The 21,150-nt window shown below is 45.3% G+C and overlaps 1 protein-coding gene across 1 annotated transcript in view; it reads right to left on the reverse strand.

Moving 5' to 3' along the window:
* Positions 1-4,859: 4,859 nt before the first annotated feature.
* Positions 4,860-21,150, reverse strand: part of LOC147663427 (maestro heat-like repeat-containing protein family member 1) — a 114,295-nt gene continuing 98,004 nt past the window's right edge. The window contains exons 16-18 of the mRNA XM_086950468.1: positions 8,167-8,250; positions 6,542-6,613; positions 4,860-4,904 (exon numbers count right to left, since the gene is read on the reverse strand). Of these exons, the coding sequence (XP_086806594.1) occupies positions 4,860-4,904; positions 6,542-6,613; positions 8,167-8,250 (201 nt within the window). The remainder of the gene's footprint in view (positions 4,905-6,541; positions 6,614-8,166; positions 8,251-21,150) is intronic.

A 21,150-nucleotide genomic window follows, 5' to 3' on the forward strand; every position in this document is an offset into this window, starting at 1 on the left:
CCCAAGAGGCAGTTATAGGCCTTTAGTGAGGCACTATACTCTATAACATGAGTTTTCATATATCAAGTAAAGACGAAGTAACAAGGTGCATCATGAGGATAGAAATCCCTCCCGAGCGTGCTGTATTAAGCCTGCCATAAAAAGCACCAAACCCTCATTCTGCTCATCAGATCCCATCCCTCCCAATTTTATAAACAACAAGAAAATTCTCTATAAGTGTTGGACTTGGCCCTTTTTGCAGGGTCATCCCTAAACTTTTTGCCTTCCTCCTCTATTTTTTCTGACCTGTTGTTGGTTGTTTTTTGACTCTGGGCACTTTACCACTGCTTATCAGTGCTAAAGTGCATATGCTCTCCCTATTGTAAATTGATGTATGGATTAGTGATTCCATGATTGGCTGATTTGGTTTACTTATCAGACCCTAGTACAGTGCACTGAGTGTGCCCAGGGCTTGTAAACCAAATGCTGTTAATGGGTTTGCAGCACTGGTTGTGCTACCCACAGAAGCAGCCTGTAAAAGTGTGTCTCAGGTCTGCCATTGCAGAGCCTGTGTGCAGTCTGCTACTGCCATGTTGACTGGGCAAGTGCACCCACTTGCCAGTCCCTAAACCTTCCCTTTTCTTCATATCAGACACCCTTATGGTAGGCCCCAGGGCAGGGTGCATTGTAAGTATAAGTTAGGACAAGCCCTGTTGTGTGTGGCATGTCCTAATAGTGAATTACAGCAATTTTCGTTTTTCACTATTGCAAGGATACCTGTTCTCCATGTGCCAGAATGGGCAGTTAGATTAAACCTCTTATAATTCTAACTGACTCAGAGGACATGGTAGAAATTCAAGTTTAGTACGCCTGAACTCAGAATGATAAAATACATATTTTAGCGAAGTTGGTTTTAACATTCTGTGTTTGAAAATACCACTTTTAGAAAGTAGGTATTTTCTTGTCTAACTACCCAAGCCTGCCTCTACTAGTTTGTGTATTCCTTGTCTGGAGTTTGAGTGACAGGGCTGGGGGATTCCAGGAGACAGGATGAGTCAGCCCAGTGGTGAATATAGAGATCTGCATCTAGATGGGTGGGAGGAGTTGCACTTGGGACCTGAATAGGGCTGTGCCTGCCTTCCACAATGCCGGCTCCACCCCCTGTGGTGCGTCTGATGTCTCTACCCTGCACTGTGAAAAGAGAGAAGGAGTCATGCCAACAGATGCTCCAGGGCTGTGCCTTTCCTCCACAATGCTGGCTCCAACTCCTGTGGGGCGTCTGATGTTTCTGCCCTGCACTGTGAAAGGAGAGAAGGAATCATGTCAACAGAGTGCTCCAGGGCTGTTCCTTTCCTCCGCAATGCTGGCTCCACCTCCTGTGGGGCTTCTGATGTTTCTGCCCTGCACTGTGAAAGGAAAGAAGGAGTCATGTAAATAGAATGCTCCAGAACTGGTTTGGACTAGGCAAAACCCCCTCTGCCCTCAGAGGACAAATAATTTTGGGGTATAAATATTGGGACCCTCATCCCAAGAAATTAGATCACTTTTGGACAACAAGAAAAAACCTTTGCTGAGGAGAGGAACCTGACGAAACTGAGGAAAGACTATCCCTAAGCTGAAGTGCTGCTTGGGGGACTGGCCTACAGTGGTTGCCTGACTGCCAAAGAAAGGTGAGAGGAACTTTGTGTGTACTTTCATCAACTTGTGTAAGGCTCTCCAAGGGCTTGCAACAGAGCTTGCCTCCTGCTGAAGTCTCAGGGACGGCAATTGCAAAAACAACAAGTGATGGACCGAATGTGGATCAATGTCACACATTCACCCCAGTCAAAAGATCTGGGCCCAAATCCATCGTTTTTTTGCACTCCACACCACCCTGGGTTAGACAATGGCGATATGCAAATCAGCTCTGACCCTGTTGCCCCATGGGAACAGTCCAGTCCGAACTACAAAAGCCATGTCCTTCCCAGAACGGAATCAAGCATCCGAGGAACGGACCGGTTTCGAGGTAACACCTCTCATCAGCCCGGCTAGCTTGACTCCAAGTGGTGTGGAGTGCCTGGGACCCACGTCTGGGCATCCCCAGCGCACTTAGGGCGGCAATTGCAAAAACAACAAGTGATGGACCGAATGTGGATCAATGTCACACATTCACCCCAGTCAAAAGATCTGGGCCCAAATCCATCGTTTTTTTGCACTCCACACCACCCTGGGTTAGACAATGGCGATATGCAAATCAGCTCTGACCCTGTTGCCCCATGGGAACAGTCCAGTCCGAACTACAAAAGCCATGTCCTTCCCAGAACGGAATCAAGCATCCGAGGACCGGACCGGTTTCGAGGTAACACCTCTCATCAGCCCGGCTAGCTTGACTCCAAGTGGTGTGGAGTGCCTGGGACCCACGTCTGGGCATCCCCAGCGCACTTAGGGCGGCAATTGCAAAAACAATAAGTGATGGACCGAATGTGGATCAATGTCACACATTCACCCCAGTGAAAAGATCTGGGCCCAAATCCATCGTTTTTTTGCACTCCACACCACAGCAGACTTCACCCACTGGCTCCTCAAGAGTTCTCCTGAAGTGCCTGCAGTTGTGTTGGACTTTTTAGGGACTTGCGCGTCGCAAGGAGCTGGTAGCACGACTCAAGATCGAGAAGTGTGTCGCAGAGCTGCCTCTTCACAACATGAGGTGCCTCGCATCGCCAGAGGAGAGTATCGATGTTGCAGCAGACGCCGCCGCCTCACCGGGAAGCGTGTCGTAGGAGTAGAGGATCGACGTTGTATCAGTCGCCGCCGCATCTCCGAGTAGCATGTCGCAGGGCCTGTCGCCGCTCATCGCCGGAGAAGAGGATCGACATTGCAGCAGATGCCGCCGCATTACCGGGAAGCGCGTCGCATCAAGGAGAAAGCACCATCTTTATTTCTTTGCACCGGATCTTAGCTGCATTTCCATTGTTGCAACACTTTCGTTGCCCTTCGTGTCGCATCTTAAGGTACATAGACTCAAAGTGTTGCATTTTAAGAACTAAAGAGAACTAAGCTAAAACGACCATCTTAATTTTAGGATTGTGAATTTTTGTTGGTAGTGGTCTTGTGATAAGCCTATATAAAGAATACTTATTTTTTATATAAAACCTGTGTGGTATCCATGTGTAGTGTTGTCACTTGATTACTGTATGTGTTCACAAATGCTTTACACACTGCCTCTGAGATAAACCTGTCTGCTCGTGCCAAGCTACCAATAGGGTGAGCAGGGGTTATTTTAGGAGTATACCCCCTTACCCAGACTAGAGGCAAGGGGCCCTATTTGTCACAAGTACCTACCTGGGCCAACTACAGACCCCCAAATCTAACAATAAGAAAGGACATTTTGAGACACACAGCTACGGGGTTTGTTTACTAATTACCTTGTCTCTTACTTATGCCAGAGAAGCCATATGATCCTCAGTTACATCTCTTCCTTCTTAGAATGAGTCAGGAGTCGAAAAAATCATTTGGGGTAAAAAGCAAAAAATCTCCTGCGAGTTAGGGGCTTAGATACTCTTTCACTTTTTTTTTACTTTGTTATTTATTTCCTCAAGAAAGATGTATGTGCCCATTACCCTGCTCAAGGACACTACATAATAATTGAAACAGTGAGATTATTTTTGTCCATTGAAACATCCCAAATAACGAAGATGGTTGAGAATAGTTGAAGAAGATTCATAAATGTGATCAGCATGGATTTGTTTTTTATGGTGATTTGTGTAAATGTGGTTTCTTAGATTCTTCATGGCTTTTTAATGGCTGGCATAAGCGTTTACATAAACAAGGGACAAATTAGTAGGCTTGAGTGGCAAAAAATTCCACAGTGCTCCATGGAGGCCCAGAAGCAGCAGAGTGAGATAAGTCACGCTGCTGATTTTTACCACAAGAAGTAAAACAGCGTGAACAGCACCACAAGCAGAGCAAGAGGAGCAAGCTTCTTTCTGCCAATTGAAAACATGTTTAGCTTGAGTGGCAGCTTCCTCAATGCAAGTGGCCGGTTTTTCAACGTGAGCAGTAACGATCTGCTGTGACCACCCATGTTGAGGATTCTCGCCAAGAGATAGTCTAGCCTTGGTGAGCCAGGAGAGAGGAAATACTCCACTCCATGCCACTTTGCAGAGTTTTTCAGATCTCCGTGCTCTGTGCGGGGCACAGAGTGGGAAATACTCTGCAAACTCCGGAAGTGCAGCAGAGTTTACTGCCCAGCTAATTAACAAAATTCTTTTCTTCATGTTGCTTCTCTTGCACATGGCTGAACCAAGCAAATTCATAGACAAAGACCAGTGTGTCCCTGTGTTTCAAATTTGGGAATGTGATTTAAGAAACATGTTCCACCCAAATCTTAAATTCTGCATTAAAAAACCTTGCTGAGTGTGCCTTTTCAAGAGTGTTGCAATATGCCCCAAACCTACTTAGTTTTAAAACTCTATCTTGAAGGATTATGCCAGTCATGTAGCCAAGAATATATGATAGCTCTCATTAAAGGCAAGAGTATGGATTTTCTTTATTTAATTTATTATGTTCCAAGGGCACCTTAAAATGCATAATAAACAAAAAATGGACAATGTTTACCTTCAGTTAAGTGTGGGTAAGAACATTCACATTACACATATTTTTTGTGTTGAAAATTTGTATTGAGTTTTATAATATAATACAAGTTAATAATAAGGCATCAATAAGTGGTTAATAAATACAATACTAAAAAAAGATATCAATGGAGGTATAACATTTGCTGTTGAATAAAACAAATAAATATGGAATACATAAATAGGTATATAAATTAATAAATGTTTATTTAAATAAATATGTAAAGAAAGGAAAAGGTGAGGGATCCTCCATAAATGTGATCAGTGATATCAGTCACAGTGGTCAGAATCGAAAGATGGCATTTCGGCTGGAACCTGAAAGTTGAAAGGTACATGGTCAGATTGGTAAAGTAGGCAATTGCCCATCCTCACAGTCTAGCAAGCAACGTGGAGGCACCATGAGCTCATAAAATATCTTTTGCCTTGCTTTAAATGTTGGCTTGCAAAGAATTTAAATAACTTTAAGTAAGGTAAAGGGGGAGTTAGCTGGGAAGAGATTATGCCTCTTTAAACACTACAAGAGGTAAGACAGTTCATAAAAATGTGCTTCCATACAATATTGTACTCCAGTAGCGGCCTCATCTCTTCTCCAGTGTCACAACCTCTCCCACGCAGGAGCTACTCCACAGAATTCTACTACTCTTTGAAGTCTCTAAACAGCCAGTAGGAGTTTTGTACTCATTCAGATTATTTATAACAATCTGACCGCGACCTGATAAACACCAGTCTTGGACTCTAGGGGGCAGATAATGTTACTTACCCATCGGGCCCCCCTTGCATCTGAACTAGATTTGCAGAATTATTTTGCTCTTCTGTGGCAATCCCAAAGCATCCATATAGGGATGACAGTCAAGCTCTTGGGAGCTCTATTCTCACATGATGCATGTAATTAATTCATATAAACAAAGTCTTTCTCTTTTAAAAGGTTTTGCACCCAATCTTAATCAACATAAATGGGTTTCTTATATGATGAGGACTGCTTTGAATGACCCTACCCCAGAAACGCTCCTTCTACAGCACCATTAGGATGTGAGCCTCAGTCTCTCCATGTCGTATGTTGATTAAACTTTTTCCAAAGACTCTTGAAAACCTATGCATTTACTTCTTTTTCTACACACCCAACTGTAATGTAATTTAAAACATTAATCAAATGTCTTCCATCAGAAGTGGTTCTGGAATTCTAAGACTATGAAGGGCCGATTGTATTCTTTAATATCTAGGACAAGAATATTGTGGCACAGTAAAACAGTGGACAAAATATAGAGGGACAAAATATCGAATGGTAAATGCACAGAGGGATGTATACATTTGCCATTATTAACGCCACATAAATGAAGATATATGTGTATGTTTGTTTTGGTACACAGATGTGGAATTAGGTACAGAAAATCTATGCAAATACCTTTTGACATTTTGCCTCTCGACTTTTTGTCAATGATATTAGTGCCTCACAATATTCATGTTCAGAGACACATTTGGAAGGCCAAATTATTGAACACAGTGAAAATGATGCAACATAATGTAGTGCATTCTGTGAAAATACTATTTTGCTGTTTCATCACATATTAATGCTGTTCTCACAAGACGTTCTGCCTCTCTAGTACCAATATAACACTTGGGTGAAACAATCAGGTGAGTAGTTAACGTTTGCCACCGCGCAGCACCATGTGTTATATTTGATCCTTCTAAACAAGCCAAACATTTATTTGTGGAAAACTGCAAAGTGTGTATCATAGGATGGATTATTTGGCAAGGAAAGCAAACCCATAATTGGATGGGAGAAACCCCTGGATACCCTCATGGGTGACAAGCACTGCTTTACAAATCCACCTTACATTTACATTACATTCTAGAGACCACATTGATTAGTAACGGTTAGTTGTGTGATTCTTTCAATTGGATAGTACTCACACTCTCTCTCACATTGACAGAAAAAAGCATCAAAATCTTACCTCGCCCTCTGTAGATAGTATGAACTCGCACAACCTGAGAGTGCTGTTCATCATTTTGATCATGTTCTCAAGCTGATAGATAGAGAGAATGGAAACAAGAAGGCTACTTAGACTTGTAAAACTGTTGATATATTTCTCTCTAAAATGGCAAAACTGGTTGATCCTAGGTAATACGATAGGATAGTATTTATAAAGCGCACTTATACCAGCTGGTGTCAAGGCGCTAAGTGAACAGGGAGAAGTGACAGCAACAACAACCTGCTAGGAGGCAAATAACCAGGGGCCAGATGTACGACCGGGGCATTTAGCGACTTGCAAATTACGCTCAATTTCGAGTCGCAATTTGCGAGTCGCTAAATGCCATGTACAACAGTGTCAGAGACACTGTTTGTGATTCCCAATGGGGTTGCACAATACATGCCTCATCAGTATTCATGAGGCACTCGCAGTTTGCGACCCCAGTAAGAATGGCTGGCCTTCAAAGGTATGGCGACTTGCTCGACTTAGAAGACCTCCATGTCTGGGACTGCTTTTCAATAAAGCAGTTTTTTTTTAAATCCAGCCCCTTTTCCTTAAAGGAAAACTGGATGTGTTTACAAATTAACGTTTTTGTTTTCCCCTGCATTTGCAAAGTGGAAGGGTCCCCTGGGGACACCTTCTCATTTGAGAGTGCATTATCACCCTCTTGAAGAGGGCGGTAAATTGTGAGTGTTTTGTGACTGCAATTGCAATCGCAAAACATCCTTACATAGGGTAGCAAATCGCAATTAGGAAGGGACACCCTCGGAATGCCCCATCCTAATTGTGAGTTGCAAATCCTATTCATCAAATTGCAAATAAATTGCTACATGCTAAATAGGGTTTGTACATGGCCCTATTAGATTTTGCATGTGCAAACAGGTCGCTAACCCATTTGTGCATGCAAAAATGGGTCATGCATCTGGTCCCAGGTCTTCAAGAGCTTCCTAAAGACCGGAAGGGAGTCTGCCTTGGATATCAGAAGGGGCAAAGATTTCCAGAGTTTTACGGCTGCCACAGAAACGGAGCGGCCACCCCACTTGCACCTGCGAAATCTGGGAGTGACCAATTTTTTAAGAGAAGATTTTTTTATTCTTTGCTCAAAGCCAATGCCAGCTGTTTCCTTTGTCTAGTTTAGAAGTGAGGCAAAATTTGATCCTAGAGTGAAATGGAATTTTTGAGCCCATAAGTTCTTGCTTGTCCACAAGTAGGATCAACCCAGTGTATTGTTTTCTCATCTCTCACAGAAGAGGTTAGTCTAGTAGTCAAGACAATTGTTTTAATTAATCCCTGTTACCAGCAGGAGATAGATTCCAACTCTGTCTGTTTACTCTATGCACTAAAACCGTCTTTGAAATTAAGAAACCAGCTCTAGCTTTCTAAGGGTACCAGTGGCTGAGAGACGGATTGAGTTGCTACACCATTCACTCCTTGCTAGTATCGTAAAGAATTCCTTTGTTTCTGAGAATGGAGTGCATTTTCCACAGGCAGTTATTCCTGTGATATCTTGCAGATTTACTTTGATTTGTGAAGATGGAATGGAAGAAACAGAGTCCGAGAGAGGAGGCACATAAACATGATGTTATGGTATTTTAAAGAAGACTCACATGTTTCTCAGCTGCTAAGGTGGGGATGTTGAAGGCATCTCTGTGTTCCGGTGGTGTTACTTCTTCAAGTAGTTTATATGGATACTGAAAATATAATAAAAAAGATCAGCATTACCAAGACCATTGTCAACAAATGTGGACTGTTATAAGTTTCCAGAGATGGAAGTCATGAAACGCTGCACACCTCAAACAACTAAAAATGGAGAAAAAAATTGTACAAGTAACTGCATACTATGCTTGCTTCCTATTTTGGCATTTCACATCCATAGCACCTTGTGTTCATCACCTTTTAAAGTAGAAGATATGTGTGAGTGAAATGTTTCTATTTGTGAGTAATAGATCAAAGATGCAGAAATAGTGAATAATGGTGAGCTGGCAGTGTACAAGTGTACTGCTACTAGAAGTGCTCACTCTGCTCTTTACTCAAGAAATCTTGTATGACTCCTAAACAATACATTTTCTACCTTATTGATGAATACCATCCTGGCTCCAAAGGGATCATCTACCATTGACATATCACTCTCCTCAACTACATTGTAAAGAGCATCAGGGAAGAAATTACTGGGGGGGGGGGGGGGGGGCAAGCACCCTAGGATTGTGGCCACATTTTTAACAATCTGGTGTCTGCTCTGAGAATCGTGCTGAATCCGACCCTTAGGCGACCTTTTTTCGGTTGCAAGCACCTGAACAATGGCCCTCATATTCACCCCCTTTGGCCCATCCAGGGAGCCCGGGATGAGAGAGATCATTTTGGTGATCGACAACATGGGTGTGCGTATGGCCTGCTGAGAGATGGCCTGCTGGTGGCAAACTCCACCTGGAGCTGTGAACCCACCGTGGCAAACCCCCCTTTGCATCGATTCCTGGGATGAGCGAGGGAGAGAAGACAGCTGATTAGCCGGGGTGTGGGACAAAGCTGTTTTCACTTCCAAGCGGTAGCTCGTAATAGCGGAACGGGTACCTTAAAGTGGAGGAGATGGGCTGGGCGCTATAAGTAGCCAGGACTGCAACTGCATCCTGGAAGAGCTGACTATGGGGCAAACTTTTCTCTGAGGCAAAAATCCATGAGGCGGCCTCCGCGCTTTTCCCCTTCAGCTTACCCAAGCCGGGGACAAGAGAAACGCATTAGGCAAACAACGCCCTGCCGTGAGACTGGCATGACGCTAACGGACACAACCTGGAGCTGCAATCCCACAGCAGCGACCCACGTTTACCTCAGCATTCACTCTTTGGGCACAGCGAGTCAGAAGAAACAGTCACATGGAGAAGAGAGGTAGGGACCCCCTTTCACCTTTAGGCAGCCACATGGGCTTGTGACAGCCCAGCCAAATTGGCGGACAAGGGTAGATGAGACAGACTGAGCAACATGAGAATCCAGGACTACGATTGCAGCCTGGGTGGGTGGAAACCCGCACATGACGTCTCACCCCAAAGGTAGGAGATGGGCACACAGCTTCCCCCTCAGGAGGTGACGCCCCAGGAGCCCAGAGATCCTGGGAGACTACTACAGCAAACACTGGGCTTGGACGGTCAAACAAGTACAGCAATACTCCACCTCACTCTGGTGTCTCAAGAGGATAGAGGGTGTGGCCCCTGTCCTGGACCAGCGTAGGCAGATGTTCCCTGTATCAGGTGTAGGGGTTGACCCTCCTCTGCCCTTATGGCTGGTGGGCCTCCCAGAGGGCATGTAAAACCAGCACCCAGAGAAATTCCTCATGGAATACTTCAGACCCTGGATCCTGGATTGTGAGTTTTCCCCCTACTTTGTTCTGGAAAGGGCACACAGGGTGGTTGCCCTAAGGCCTCCACCGGGGGGGACCCATTAGAGCCATTGTCATCAGGGTACTGAACTTTGTGAGCTGATAATATATCCTGTGGCAGGTACGCCAACATCTAGACATCCATTGCACCAACTCCAGGGTTATACTCTTCCCTTATTACACAACTAAAGTGCAGCTCCTTTGTAAATCTTTCTTAGAGATTAAGTAGAAAGTCAGGGCTGTGGACATTCAATATATGCTGATATAACCTGCCAAATTGAAATTAATGTCACAGTGGAGAACCATTTTCTTTGAGAGCCCGGAAGAGGCCTGGGAGTGAGCAGTGGAGAGGAAATAACTGCCCATATAAACAAAGGAGCCAATGACATCTCGGGAGACTGTAGGGGGTCAACCATCCCACCCTAAGAAGAAGTGTAGCTGACTGATAGGAGGGCAACTCTGGTCACAACCAGAGGACAGACATAGAGCATCCTCCTCAGACAGGAGAATTTTGGTACCCTTCCTTCCTTTCCTCCATGTATAGCTACAAATGTTGTCTCATTCACTTATGGAGAAGAGACACATTGCCTCCAGATAGAGGGGCTTGCTTGGAGCGAAGCTACACAAAACTATGGTGATTACTTTCTGCCGACTTCATCCCTCCCACCCCTTCACACCCCACCGCTGTTACCTGTGCCAGCCGCGCCTGAAGTTGCGTACTATAGGGCTGATTTTGGTTGCAACACTATGCCTCACGCAAGACACATTACACGGCCACGGACCCTAGTCAAACGGGCTCAACGACTCGCCAAGACCTCTGACAACAAAACCATCCACTAAAAGCTGTTGTCTTGCAATGTCAGTGGGTTGCTGGATAAAATAAAATGCACAACAATTCTCAATAGGTCCACAAGCTGACCCTGGTGGTTCTATTGTTGCAAGAGACATATTTGCTTGGGAGTAGGGGTTCCTTTTTGGTACAGCATGGCTTTAACTGCGTATATCATGCAGGGTTTACTAGGTGCTCAACAAGAGTTACCTTTCCCCTGATGGTCACGCATGCTATCTGAGACACCATGGATAGATATGTGGTGGTTACTCAATTCCTGAATGGCATCCTATTGATGGTAGTGTCTGTGTATATTTCACCGAACCTGCAGGCGACCACAATGAAAGATCTGATGACAGTTATCACCACAGCCTCGGAGTGGGACCTTATTGTAGCAGGCCACTTCAATAATGTCATGCACCCACAACTTGATGTGAAAAGAGAGGCTCAACCCTGGTGCCATGGGTGGAGTCCCTGATGCTTTGCAATCAATGGAAAGCAAAGAACTAGTCAGTATGTATTATTTTCATTGCTGGACTCCGATTTCTCAGAAGGGTACCATTGGACCACTGACCGATTTAACTAATTGGGGATGCCTAGGTCTAATACGCACTGAAGCCTTCAGGTTGGGTGACTGAAGTATGTTAGATTTTTGGAACACATGAAGGTAAAGATATAACTCTACCTCAGAACAAACTCCACAACAGATGTCTCCCCAATCACATTGTGGGAGGGAAGGAAAGCAGTTCTTCAGGGGAACACAATAGCAGACCCTGCATGGGCAGCAGTGTCCGATTCTCAAAAACAGCGAGAATATGGGAACATTGCTACACAGGTATGCAACCAACTCTGGCAGACAGGTTTGTCCCATAGACACGGGGCCCGACGGTGAGGTGACAAATGTTGCTGAGGCAATCGGCAATGACTGCACACATTACTATGAGAAACTTTACCAATCAAACACGTCGGGCACGTGGAGCAACAACACCCCATAGCTGCGGACCTGATCATGCTGCAGGACTTGGATGCACCTCTGTCGAAGGAGGAATTATTTTCAGCCTTGCAGGAGATGCATTCTGAGAAGGTGCCCGGTTCAAGTGCAGAAAAGGTTACACCAACACTACTCTCTCACTTCTTTACAATGGTCGAAGCTGCAGGTACAGCTATGATAATTCCCTATCATATCTATGGGGGCCTCAGTTGTAGTTTTCCCCAAACCATATAGGCCACCTACAGACTGTGCATTTTACAGCCTGATTCCCCTAAGTAATATTTAAACCAAAATATTTGCAAAGGCCGTAGCACCAGGGTACTGAAACAGGTGAGATTCCTAGTGATGAAACTGGACTTAGAGAAGGCCTTCGACTCAATTGAATGACCTTTCCTCCACGCATCATGGAAAAGATTAATTTTGGCCCTAAAGTCCTTCAGTCTGTAAAGATGTTATACACAGTGCCATATGATAGGGTCAGAGTGAACACCATTTACTCACAACAGTTCCAGCTAGGCAGAGGCCACTGGCAGGGCCACCTGCTGTCTACTCTCCTGTTCGCTCTTGTGATTGAAACACTGGCCAATTAGATCGGGGGATGCGCAGGTTTGGGGCTTGAGGTGGGGTGTAGAATTAGGGTACTGCATCTCTTTGTATGTGGTATGATGTCCTCCTTTATATTCAGCACCTAAACCAACTGATCCTACAGCTGATTTGCATTCTAGAAATCTACAAAGAAGAAACAGGCCTGAGAGTGAACTGGGGGAAATCAGTCATAATCCCTGTGGTGCCATTCCTCCAGAGTTACTTCCAGGTGATCTGGAGCACTTAAATAGTTGGTGTTTGACCTGTCAGCCCGAGGGTGGTCTTCCCCAATCTTTTTGCCTCCACATTTGGCTGAATCTATTGTTGGTCCTAAGACTCTGAGCACTTTACCACTCTGAATCAGTGCTAAAGAGCATGTGCTTCTTCCTTAAACATGTGTATAATTGGTGTATACTTAATTGACCTGTTTATTTAACTTGTAAGTCCCTTGTAAGGTGGTATATCATATACCCAGGGCCTGTAAATGTAGTGCTTCTAGTGGGCTGCAGCTCTGATCGTGCCACCAACAGAAGAAGCCTTTCAAACCTCTCTCAGGCCTGCAACTGCAGTGCCTGTGTTTGCAGTTTAATGCTACTTTGATTTGGCATTTAGAACTACTTACTAAGCCTTAAACTCCCCCTTTATTTCTTATAAGTCACCCCTAAGGTAGGCCCTATGTAGCCCTAAGGGCACAGTGTATGCAAGTAAAACGTAGGACATGTACTTTTCTGTTTTGCGTGTCCTGATAGTGACAAACAGCATATTTCACTTTTCACTACAATGAGGCTTTTTCGTGTTTCGTATGTTTGGAATGGTAGTGATAAATCCTACTTACTGGTGAAGTTGAATTTAACATTGCTATTTTAGAAATGCCGCTCTGCTTTAAGAAAGTATGCAAAAGAAACAATTGCTGGACAGAATGCTGGACAATGCAAACATTCACCCCCGGTCACAAGGATCTGGGTTTAATCTATCATTCCTTTGCTTACCACACCACCCCAGTTTGGACCCAGCCATATGCAAATCAGTCTTGACCCTGTTCCTTATGGGAGCAGTCCAGCCTGAACTGCCAAGCCAGGTTCAAGACTGATTTGCATGTAGCTGGGTCTGAACTGAAGTGGCGAAGTGAGCTAAAGAATGATGATGCATTCACCCCAATCTGTGACAGGGGGTGAGTGTCTGAAAAGTGTCAGCGCTCCGTACATCATTTCCTTGTGTTTGCTTTGTTCACAATAAGAAAGTAGACATTTATCTGCACATACTGCGTTGTGTGCCTGACAGCCCATCTCCAATATTTGGAGTAAGTGACAGCTACACTTTTTGCATTCCCTCTTGACAGCCACAACCCAGAAAAGATAGGTGTGTCTGAGTAGCCATCAACATGCATTTGTATTCTGATGGCCTTACCTGGGCAGAGTGCAACAGAGGGTCTAACACTTTACTTGAATAGGCAGTGGCCTGTCCCCACACAAAGGACTGATTATCCCCTATAGATAGCCTGGAGGACAGGACTGGGCTGAAAGAGGAAGCTGTGCACTTCAGAGAGCTGCTTTGAATTCACCAACCAGCATCAAAGGCACTTTTGGCTATAAGTCTGGGTCTCTGTACAACACGCCCCACTCAAAATCAGGCACTTCTGGATCTTGAACTGAATCTATGTCAGAAGGACTGCTGTTCTGCTTAAATGACTTATCTTTGGCTTGCAGGCTTGGAAGGCCTGCTTTTCTCTGGTGTTTCTCTGCTGTCTGCTTTTCTCTGACTGCCCTGAAGGAGAGCTGGGCTCTGCCTATCCTCCAAGTGATCTCCAAGGGCTTGTTGGCTGGCCTCCTATTGCATGAGACTGAGGGACATCAAAGTCTCTATCCCTGCTCCAGTACCTGAACTCACTGGAAGTGGCCCAGACACTTGCAGCATGGAATTCGATGAATTGTATGTCTGTGTTTAACAGAACTGGCGCATCAACCAGTTGCAGGAGTAAAATGGGCACAGCGCATCAGAACTAGCGCTTTGCCCTCAGAGATCGATACATTAGACTGCGTATCGCCTCGGCGGCAGCTTGGTAAGATCGATGCATCCCCTCGACTGTGTCGCAGAATCCGATGTGGCACATCACTCAACACATCTACCACCCATTTTCAGAACTGACGTATCGCCTTCACTACGTGGAGCAGATCAACACATCTCACTGTTTGAGACCAGGAAAGGTACTTTTTTCACTTCTTCCTGCCGGTGTTCTGTAGCTGGCCTGCGCTTCCACGCGTTTGGCCTGAACTTTGACCCGATACAGCGCAACCTGAAGTAACCTTTTTAGAGCTGCTTGCTTCTAGGTGCTTTAATGCATTTATTCATTTAAAAATGTTATATATCTCAACTTCTATACATTGGATTTTTGTCATTTTAGGCTTGTTTTGGTTATAATATAATTGTCTATCGTTTTCTAAACCTGTCTAGAGTCTTGTTGTGGTGTATTCATTGTGTTACTGTGCATGTGTGTGTGTTGCACACATACTTTGCACATTGTCTCTTTGGATACCCCTGAGTGTTCTGTGCCAAGCTGAGCACAGGTTATCTTTTAGTGTGTATCTTGCTTATCCTGACCAGGATTATGGCTTCTGCTTGGACAGGGTGCGTACCTGTGCCAACCAGAAAGCCAATTTCAAACACTGAGGCATGCTCTTATCAAGAGACCCAGAGGAACGCTGGGGCAGGAATATAACCCCTTTGACATGCAAAATTAAGGGACATATGGCAAGATGGAACTCTCTCCCCCTGATCATGATGGGGTCTATAGCCCTCTTCAAAATTGTGGCCTGGTCACAGCTGTTGTATGTTTTGCAACACTACCCCCACAAAATCCCTAGCCTTTTGTTTACAACCCTAGACAGTGGCGGCTCCTCCATGGGGGCAAATGGGCGCCGCCCCCCTGCTTTCTCGCCGTGCGAGAAGGCAGAAACAAATGGTAGTTAATAACTACCATTTGTTTCTGCTTTCTCGCACGGCGAGAAATGAATTTCCTGGTTTAAAGTCAAGTGGGCGGTGTGTTACTCGAGGGCAGGGGGGAGTGGCTTGGGGGAGTGGTTTGCTCACTGTTGTTAATACTGACTGTTTGGGCGGCCTGAGGCCGACCAAACAGACAGTATTACCAACAGTGGGAAAGCCACTCCCCCATGCCACTCCCCCCTTCCCTCGATAACACCACCCACTCACTCTCCCTGTATGCTGCAGCAGCAGCATACAGAGAAAATGACGTAGGTGGGGGCAGCCGGCCGCACCTATCAAGAACGCAGCGGTGGAGGGGAGGGAGGCTGCCTGCTCCACCGCCTTCCTGATCCTGATGACGTGCTGGGACTTGAATGCCAGGACGGCGGGAGTTGTCTCCGGAGATTGAGAACAGACTGTAAGTGTTCTTTATTTTATATGTATTCTATGTAGGCCTCTGTGAAATTCTAAATATGTATATTTTTGTCGAAGTAATACAGAGCGCAGGGAATAGGATAGCTGGGCTGGGAGGTTTACAGTAATTAGCAGCACACCAAATTAAGCTGACTTCAGGCCTGGTTTCTCCCCCGGTGCTCAAACTTCAGGCACCTGTTGCACTGAAAATGCGAGCCCGCGTGGGGGAGGCCGGGGCATGAGCTGCGACCCTGCTTTGCCTCAGTTTCTTTAGTCTTCCGTTCCGGGTTAACAAAATTTGAATTTCGGATTCATGTATCCCTTGAGTATTGTGGTCTTTTGTGTGACGTGCACTTGTGATTGTTAATGACAGCAACAGATGTTCACATCTCCAGGGTGAAACCGCAATAAATATGCGTCTTTGTGATGAAACGCGCTGTTTTATAAAACTGCAGCAACTGACGCTAAATGAGTTATTTTAGGAGAGGAATAAAAAAAAAATAAGCGATCCTGAAACAGCCTGCAAAACACGACAAATCAGTAGATGAGCCCGCTGTTAACCCACTGAGCTGGCTTAGAGTATCCCCAAGCAAGCGTGTCATTTGGTGTGGATTGAGTTTTTGAGCTAATTTATTAAACACCTTGGGCCGCTGTTTGCCTTGTAACAATGAGCTGCACGCCCAGGACAGGACCTCTTCTTAGCGCCTTGAAGCACTGCAGGAAGGAGACTGTGTGCGAGTTCAATGCAGATCAAAGTGGCAAAGTCGCTCGTCACATCAGAAATCTGTGAGTCTGCCTCTTTAAATGATTTCCTTGTTCACTAGGTCTGTTCCCAAGAGACTGCGGGGGCGTTTCACAAGAGAGGTTTTCACACAATCTGATCCCGATCACAAAGGAAGGATCAGTGTTTTTGCGTGGGGGGTTTAAGAGTGTGTTCGTCATGAAAATAGATCAGTCGGCAGCCAAAAGTGACACCACTGATTCAGATTTTCAATGACTTCACGTTCTCCACACAGTACACCCTACCCCACCCATCCACACCCCAGGTTTTATTCTCCAAGCAAAAAAATGAATGAGACTCGAAAACAAGACTCCAACAAGGCTGTTGTGAAGGTGCCGAGCAGCTGAGAAGGGGGTGGCCCGGGGGCAGCTTTGGGGTTCTTTTCTGAACAAGAGTCTTGTCACTCCTCATGGGACGAGATGAAAACCAGAGCAGAATATTCTTACCACACGGATTACGTCCGAAGGAAGACACGTTGGTTCCGCGAAGAGATGTTCTCACAAAACTCACTCACCACTACCTTCCTTTCCCTCCTCTTTTTCGCCCGTCCTTCCTTCCACTCCCTCTCTACATTTCGTCCCAAAACCTCTACCTTCATTCCTGTCTCTCAACTTTCCTTCTTCACCTCTCTGCCTCTCACCCAACACATCTGCCTTTCTCCCTTTTCCTTTCTCTCCCCCCTCTCTCTCCCCACACCCACAACTCCTTCTGTCTCTCTCCTCACTGCCTCACTCACCACTGCGCCTTTCCTTTTTGTCCTCCCTCTGACACTCACTCCACTTCTCTCCATTCCTCTTTCCCACCAAGTTTCCTCCTTTCATCCTCTTTCCCTTCTATGCTTGTCACCAACTCCTTCCCCTGCCTTCAGTTATTCTACCACTTTCCTCCTTATTTCTCTCCCTTTTACTCCTTTTCTTGACAACCTTCTCCTTTTCTCTCACTCACCACTCCCTCTACCTTTCGATCTCTAGTCTCTGCCTCAACTTCCCCTTTCCTTTCTCTACCCTCTCCTCTCTACTCTCACCCAGCACTCACTCTACCTTTCTCTCTGTCCACCCAGCTCCCCATTCCTTTCTCTGCACACTCTCTCCTTTCACTCACATCCCTCTACATTTCGAGGTCTCTGTCCACCCAGCTCCCCTTTCCTGGATCTACATTCTCTCTCCTCTCACCCACCACTCTCTACTAGACTGATGCCATCTATATTCTATGAGTGAGAAAGAAGCACCCATTCCTTGCACACAAGGGAACGCGAGGGCATCTTGAAAGTAAAACAGGCTTGTTTAAGTGGAAAAACATGATGTGCATATGGCTGGAATTAAAGGTGCATGCTTTTTAAGCTACCTACACCATTATCATATGAAATGTCTTTATTTCATAACTACACTTTCACAATTGTTTTATCAACTCTCTTGCTTCCTTAAATGCACCATTTGCCTGCTCTTTTTTTCCCCCCGAATTTCCCTGAGCCCCACCATATGGTGGCTGGACTCGCTCGCTACACTCACTCGCCTTTGGGCACTCAGAAAAAACGTTTACGCCCTACCACTTTCAAATGTCACCAGCCGCCACTGACCCTAGAGGCCAACTTATAGCAACAAGTATTGCGTATTGAAAAAGCTTTATTCGAGTTGTACACTCATAAAAGCACACACATATAAATTACATACATTTCTTAAAAACATCAAACAATCTATAACAGTTAGTTTATAGTTAAAAATACATAATACACAGACATAAAAAATTATTTGTCAATTGGGATTAATATAAGCTTTTTCATACAAAGCAGAAACTACATGCATGTTACAGTATAGAAACCTCCGCGTTACGGACCATTCCCGGATTTATACAATAGAATTCATAGCATACATGTTATCCGCATTTTAAATTTAAGATTCATATATATCTCCCAGTTGCTATCTACAAATCAAAACCGTACACAGGAAATTGGGAGGATGTAGAAATCAGAAGGTACTGGTAGCTAGAGCCCTCCTCCTTAGGGACCATGCCCACCCCAAATATTTGGCAGTTCCGACTACAATGAACATTTCAGTGGAAGAACAAATAATTCTTAGCCCCTCAACACCACTTAGTACACCGAGATTCCTACAAACTGGGGCCAGCCAAGATTTCCTTGGATTTACATAAGCCACACATAAGAATAGAAAATGTGCGATGCTTTCATTGGGGGCCCCGCATGACGGGCAACACGCACTACCTCCAGTCTTCCAACTGGACGTCATACACCTCAAGGGGAGAGAGCCTGCCCTTAACTGGAAAAATAATTTCCTGTCTGTTGGGAGAGTTATAGTATCCCAATATTTTTCTAAGGATGGCTGATGTTTAATTTCCAAGAATCTAGCCCCCAAGGATTCCGAGGTTACGCTTCTCCAAAGTTTTTGATCAATGTGGTTCCAATATAGTTCTTTAATACTGGATTTGCTGGGGAATACTTCCCCTAAGGGGTTTTCCCACAGTTTGGAGAGCCCAAGCTCAAAAAGTGCATCTCTTAACGTTTTTAGCCATGCGATTTTGTGGAAAACATCAAGTTTGGCTAATGCTAAGAACCCCTCGGCGTAGTGTCTTATTTCCACGGTTGTCCATAAACGTCTCCAATAAAGGATAGGCCTCAATCGGGCACGGTCAGTAAGCGATCTTCTACCTAAGTCTAAACCAAGCGGTATGAGTGGGGTGCTTTGAGGGAGACTAGTTATCCCTCTCAGGAACCTGTTCTCAGATCTCTGAAGGGTAATAAGACTCTCAAAGCCCCAGACTTCAGCCCCATAAAGGGCTGCGCCCAGGGCCTTTGCGTCATAAACCATGAGAACAGGTTTTATGGGCCTGGTTTTAGATTTTATTTGCTCAACCCTGAGTACACCAGAAATCTGCTGATGTTTCAACACCGCCTTCTCTATGTGTCGTGACCAACCCGGTTTACTTGATATCTCTACCCCGAGATACGTGAAAACATCTACCGACTCAAGCTTAATATTGTTCAAAGAAACATTGGGTCGAGAGTGGCACTTTTGCCCAAAGGCCATCAACTTAGTCTTATTTACATTAACCTCTAGGCCCCGTTCCTTACAAAATGAGTCGAAAATGTTCAAAGCTCTCTGGAGGCCCGACGGGGTTTTAGACACGATCAGGGTGTCGTCAGCGAACATCAGAATGGGGACTCTGATGCCCGCTAACGAAGGTGCATCGACCATTGCGTCCAAAATCCTGTCCACAATGCCATTAATGAACAGGGAGAACAGCAGGGGTGCCATAGCACATCCCTGCCGGACCCCCCGCTCAACTGGGAAGTTAGCAGTGGATTCCCCATTCCTCCCCCACTGGACCTTTGCGTAGTTACTTTCATGCAGACGCATTATCAGCGTGAGCAAGTCAGGTGGGACCCCTAATTTAAACAAAACCTCCCACAGCGTGCGCCTGGGCACCAGATCAAAGGCGGCCCTGAGATCTACAAATGCTACATAGAGCCTTCCTTTGCCCAGGAGTACAGTCCCCCACCGCAACATGGTGAAGCGAAAAATTTGGTCGACCGTACTAGTTGCACGTCTGAATCCTGCCTGAAAGGGGGATAACGCATTATTATCATCTACCCAGGCCATAAGTTTGTCAACCAGCATCTTCCCCACCACTTTTTGCATGGTGGCCAACAAACTTATTGGTCTATAATTTGCTGGTAGTGACCGATCGCCTTTCTTAAAGATCGGTATTATTATTGCCCCCTTCCATATATTTGGGATTTTAGCCCCTTTCGCTAGGCCATTTCCCAACAGGGTCGCGTATTTTGCCCACTGGGCCTTGTCATGTTTAAAGATATCTGAGGGGATTCCATCCAGCCCAGGGGCTTTCCCCCCCTGCAAACTTGCTATTACATGTTCCGCATCCTTGCATGAAAATAAATCACCCTTACAGAATATCATGGGGATTGGTTCTATGGCCATTAGATCCCTGCTCTCAGCATACTGGGGTTTAAAATACTCGACCCACAATGCCTCATCGACATTGTTGTCGGGTTGATTAGAGACACCCCCTCCTCCCCATTTCACGGTTTTCCAGAAAAGCCTGGAATCCTTCTGCCCTGAAGCAGCGAGTAACTCCTCCCAATACTCCTCATCCCACAACTTCTTGGCCAGGCGGATACTATCATTATAATGTTTCCTACTGGCGCTAATCGTAGCCCTAACCCTGCTTTTAAGTGCTCTGCCCAACTCCAGTCTGGCTACCCTGCACTGCTTGTTGAACCAGGACGCCATAGTGATTGGCGCTTTTCTGTTATACTTTGCTGGCTTGGTAAAGTGCGGTTTTATCACAGAAAAGAAGGTGTCATGTATATCAGTTAATTCAACCGAATCTGGTATTACAGGGTCTGCTTTTGTCATGGCAGCAATAGCATTGACTGTCTCCAATTTAATGGACTCCAAAGTGGACAAATTGGCCAGGACATACGGCCATCTCACCCGTCTTAAGTCATTAGTCATGACAGGTACATTCCCATTACCTGAAACTAAATTAGTTCGTGTGGACCTCCACCATGAGTGGGAGACACAAAGGGGGTTATGATCACTTTCAACTCTCCCCACAATTTCCATGTCACCCACACCACACCATAACTCAAAACTACAGATGACGTAGT

This window comes from Lissotriton vulgaris, unplaced genomic scaffold (genome assembly GCF_964263255.1).
Source record: "Lissotriton vulgaris unplaced genomic scaffold, aLisVul1.2 SCAFFOLD_395, whole genome shotgun sequence".
Taxonomy (NCBI): domain Eukaryota; kingdom Metazoa; phylum Chordata; class Amphibia; order Caudata; family Salamandridae; genus Lissotriton; species Lissotriton vulgaris.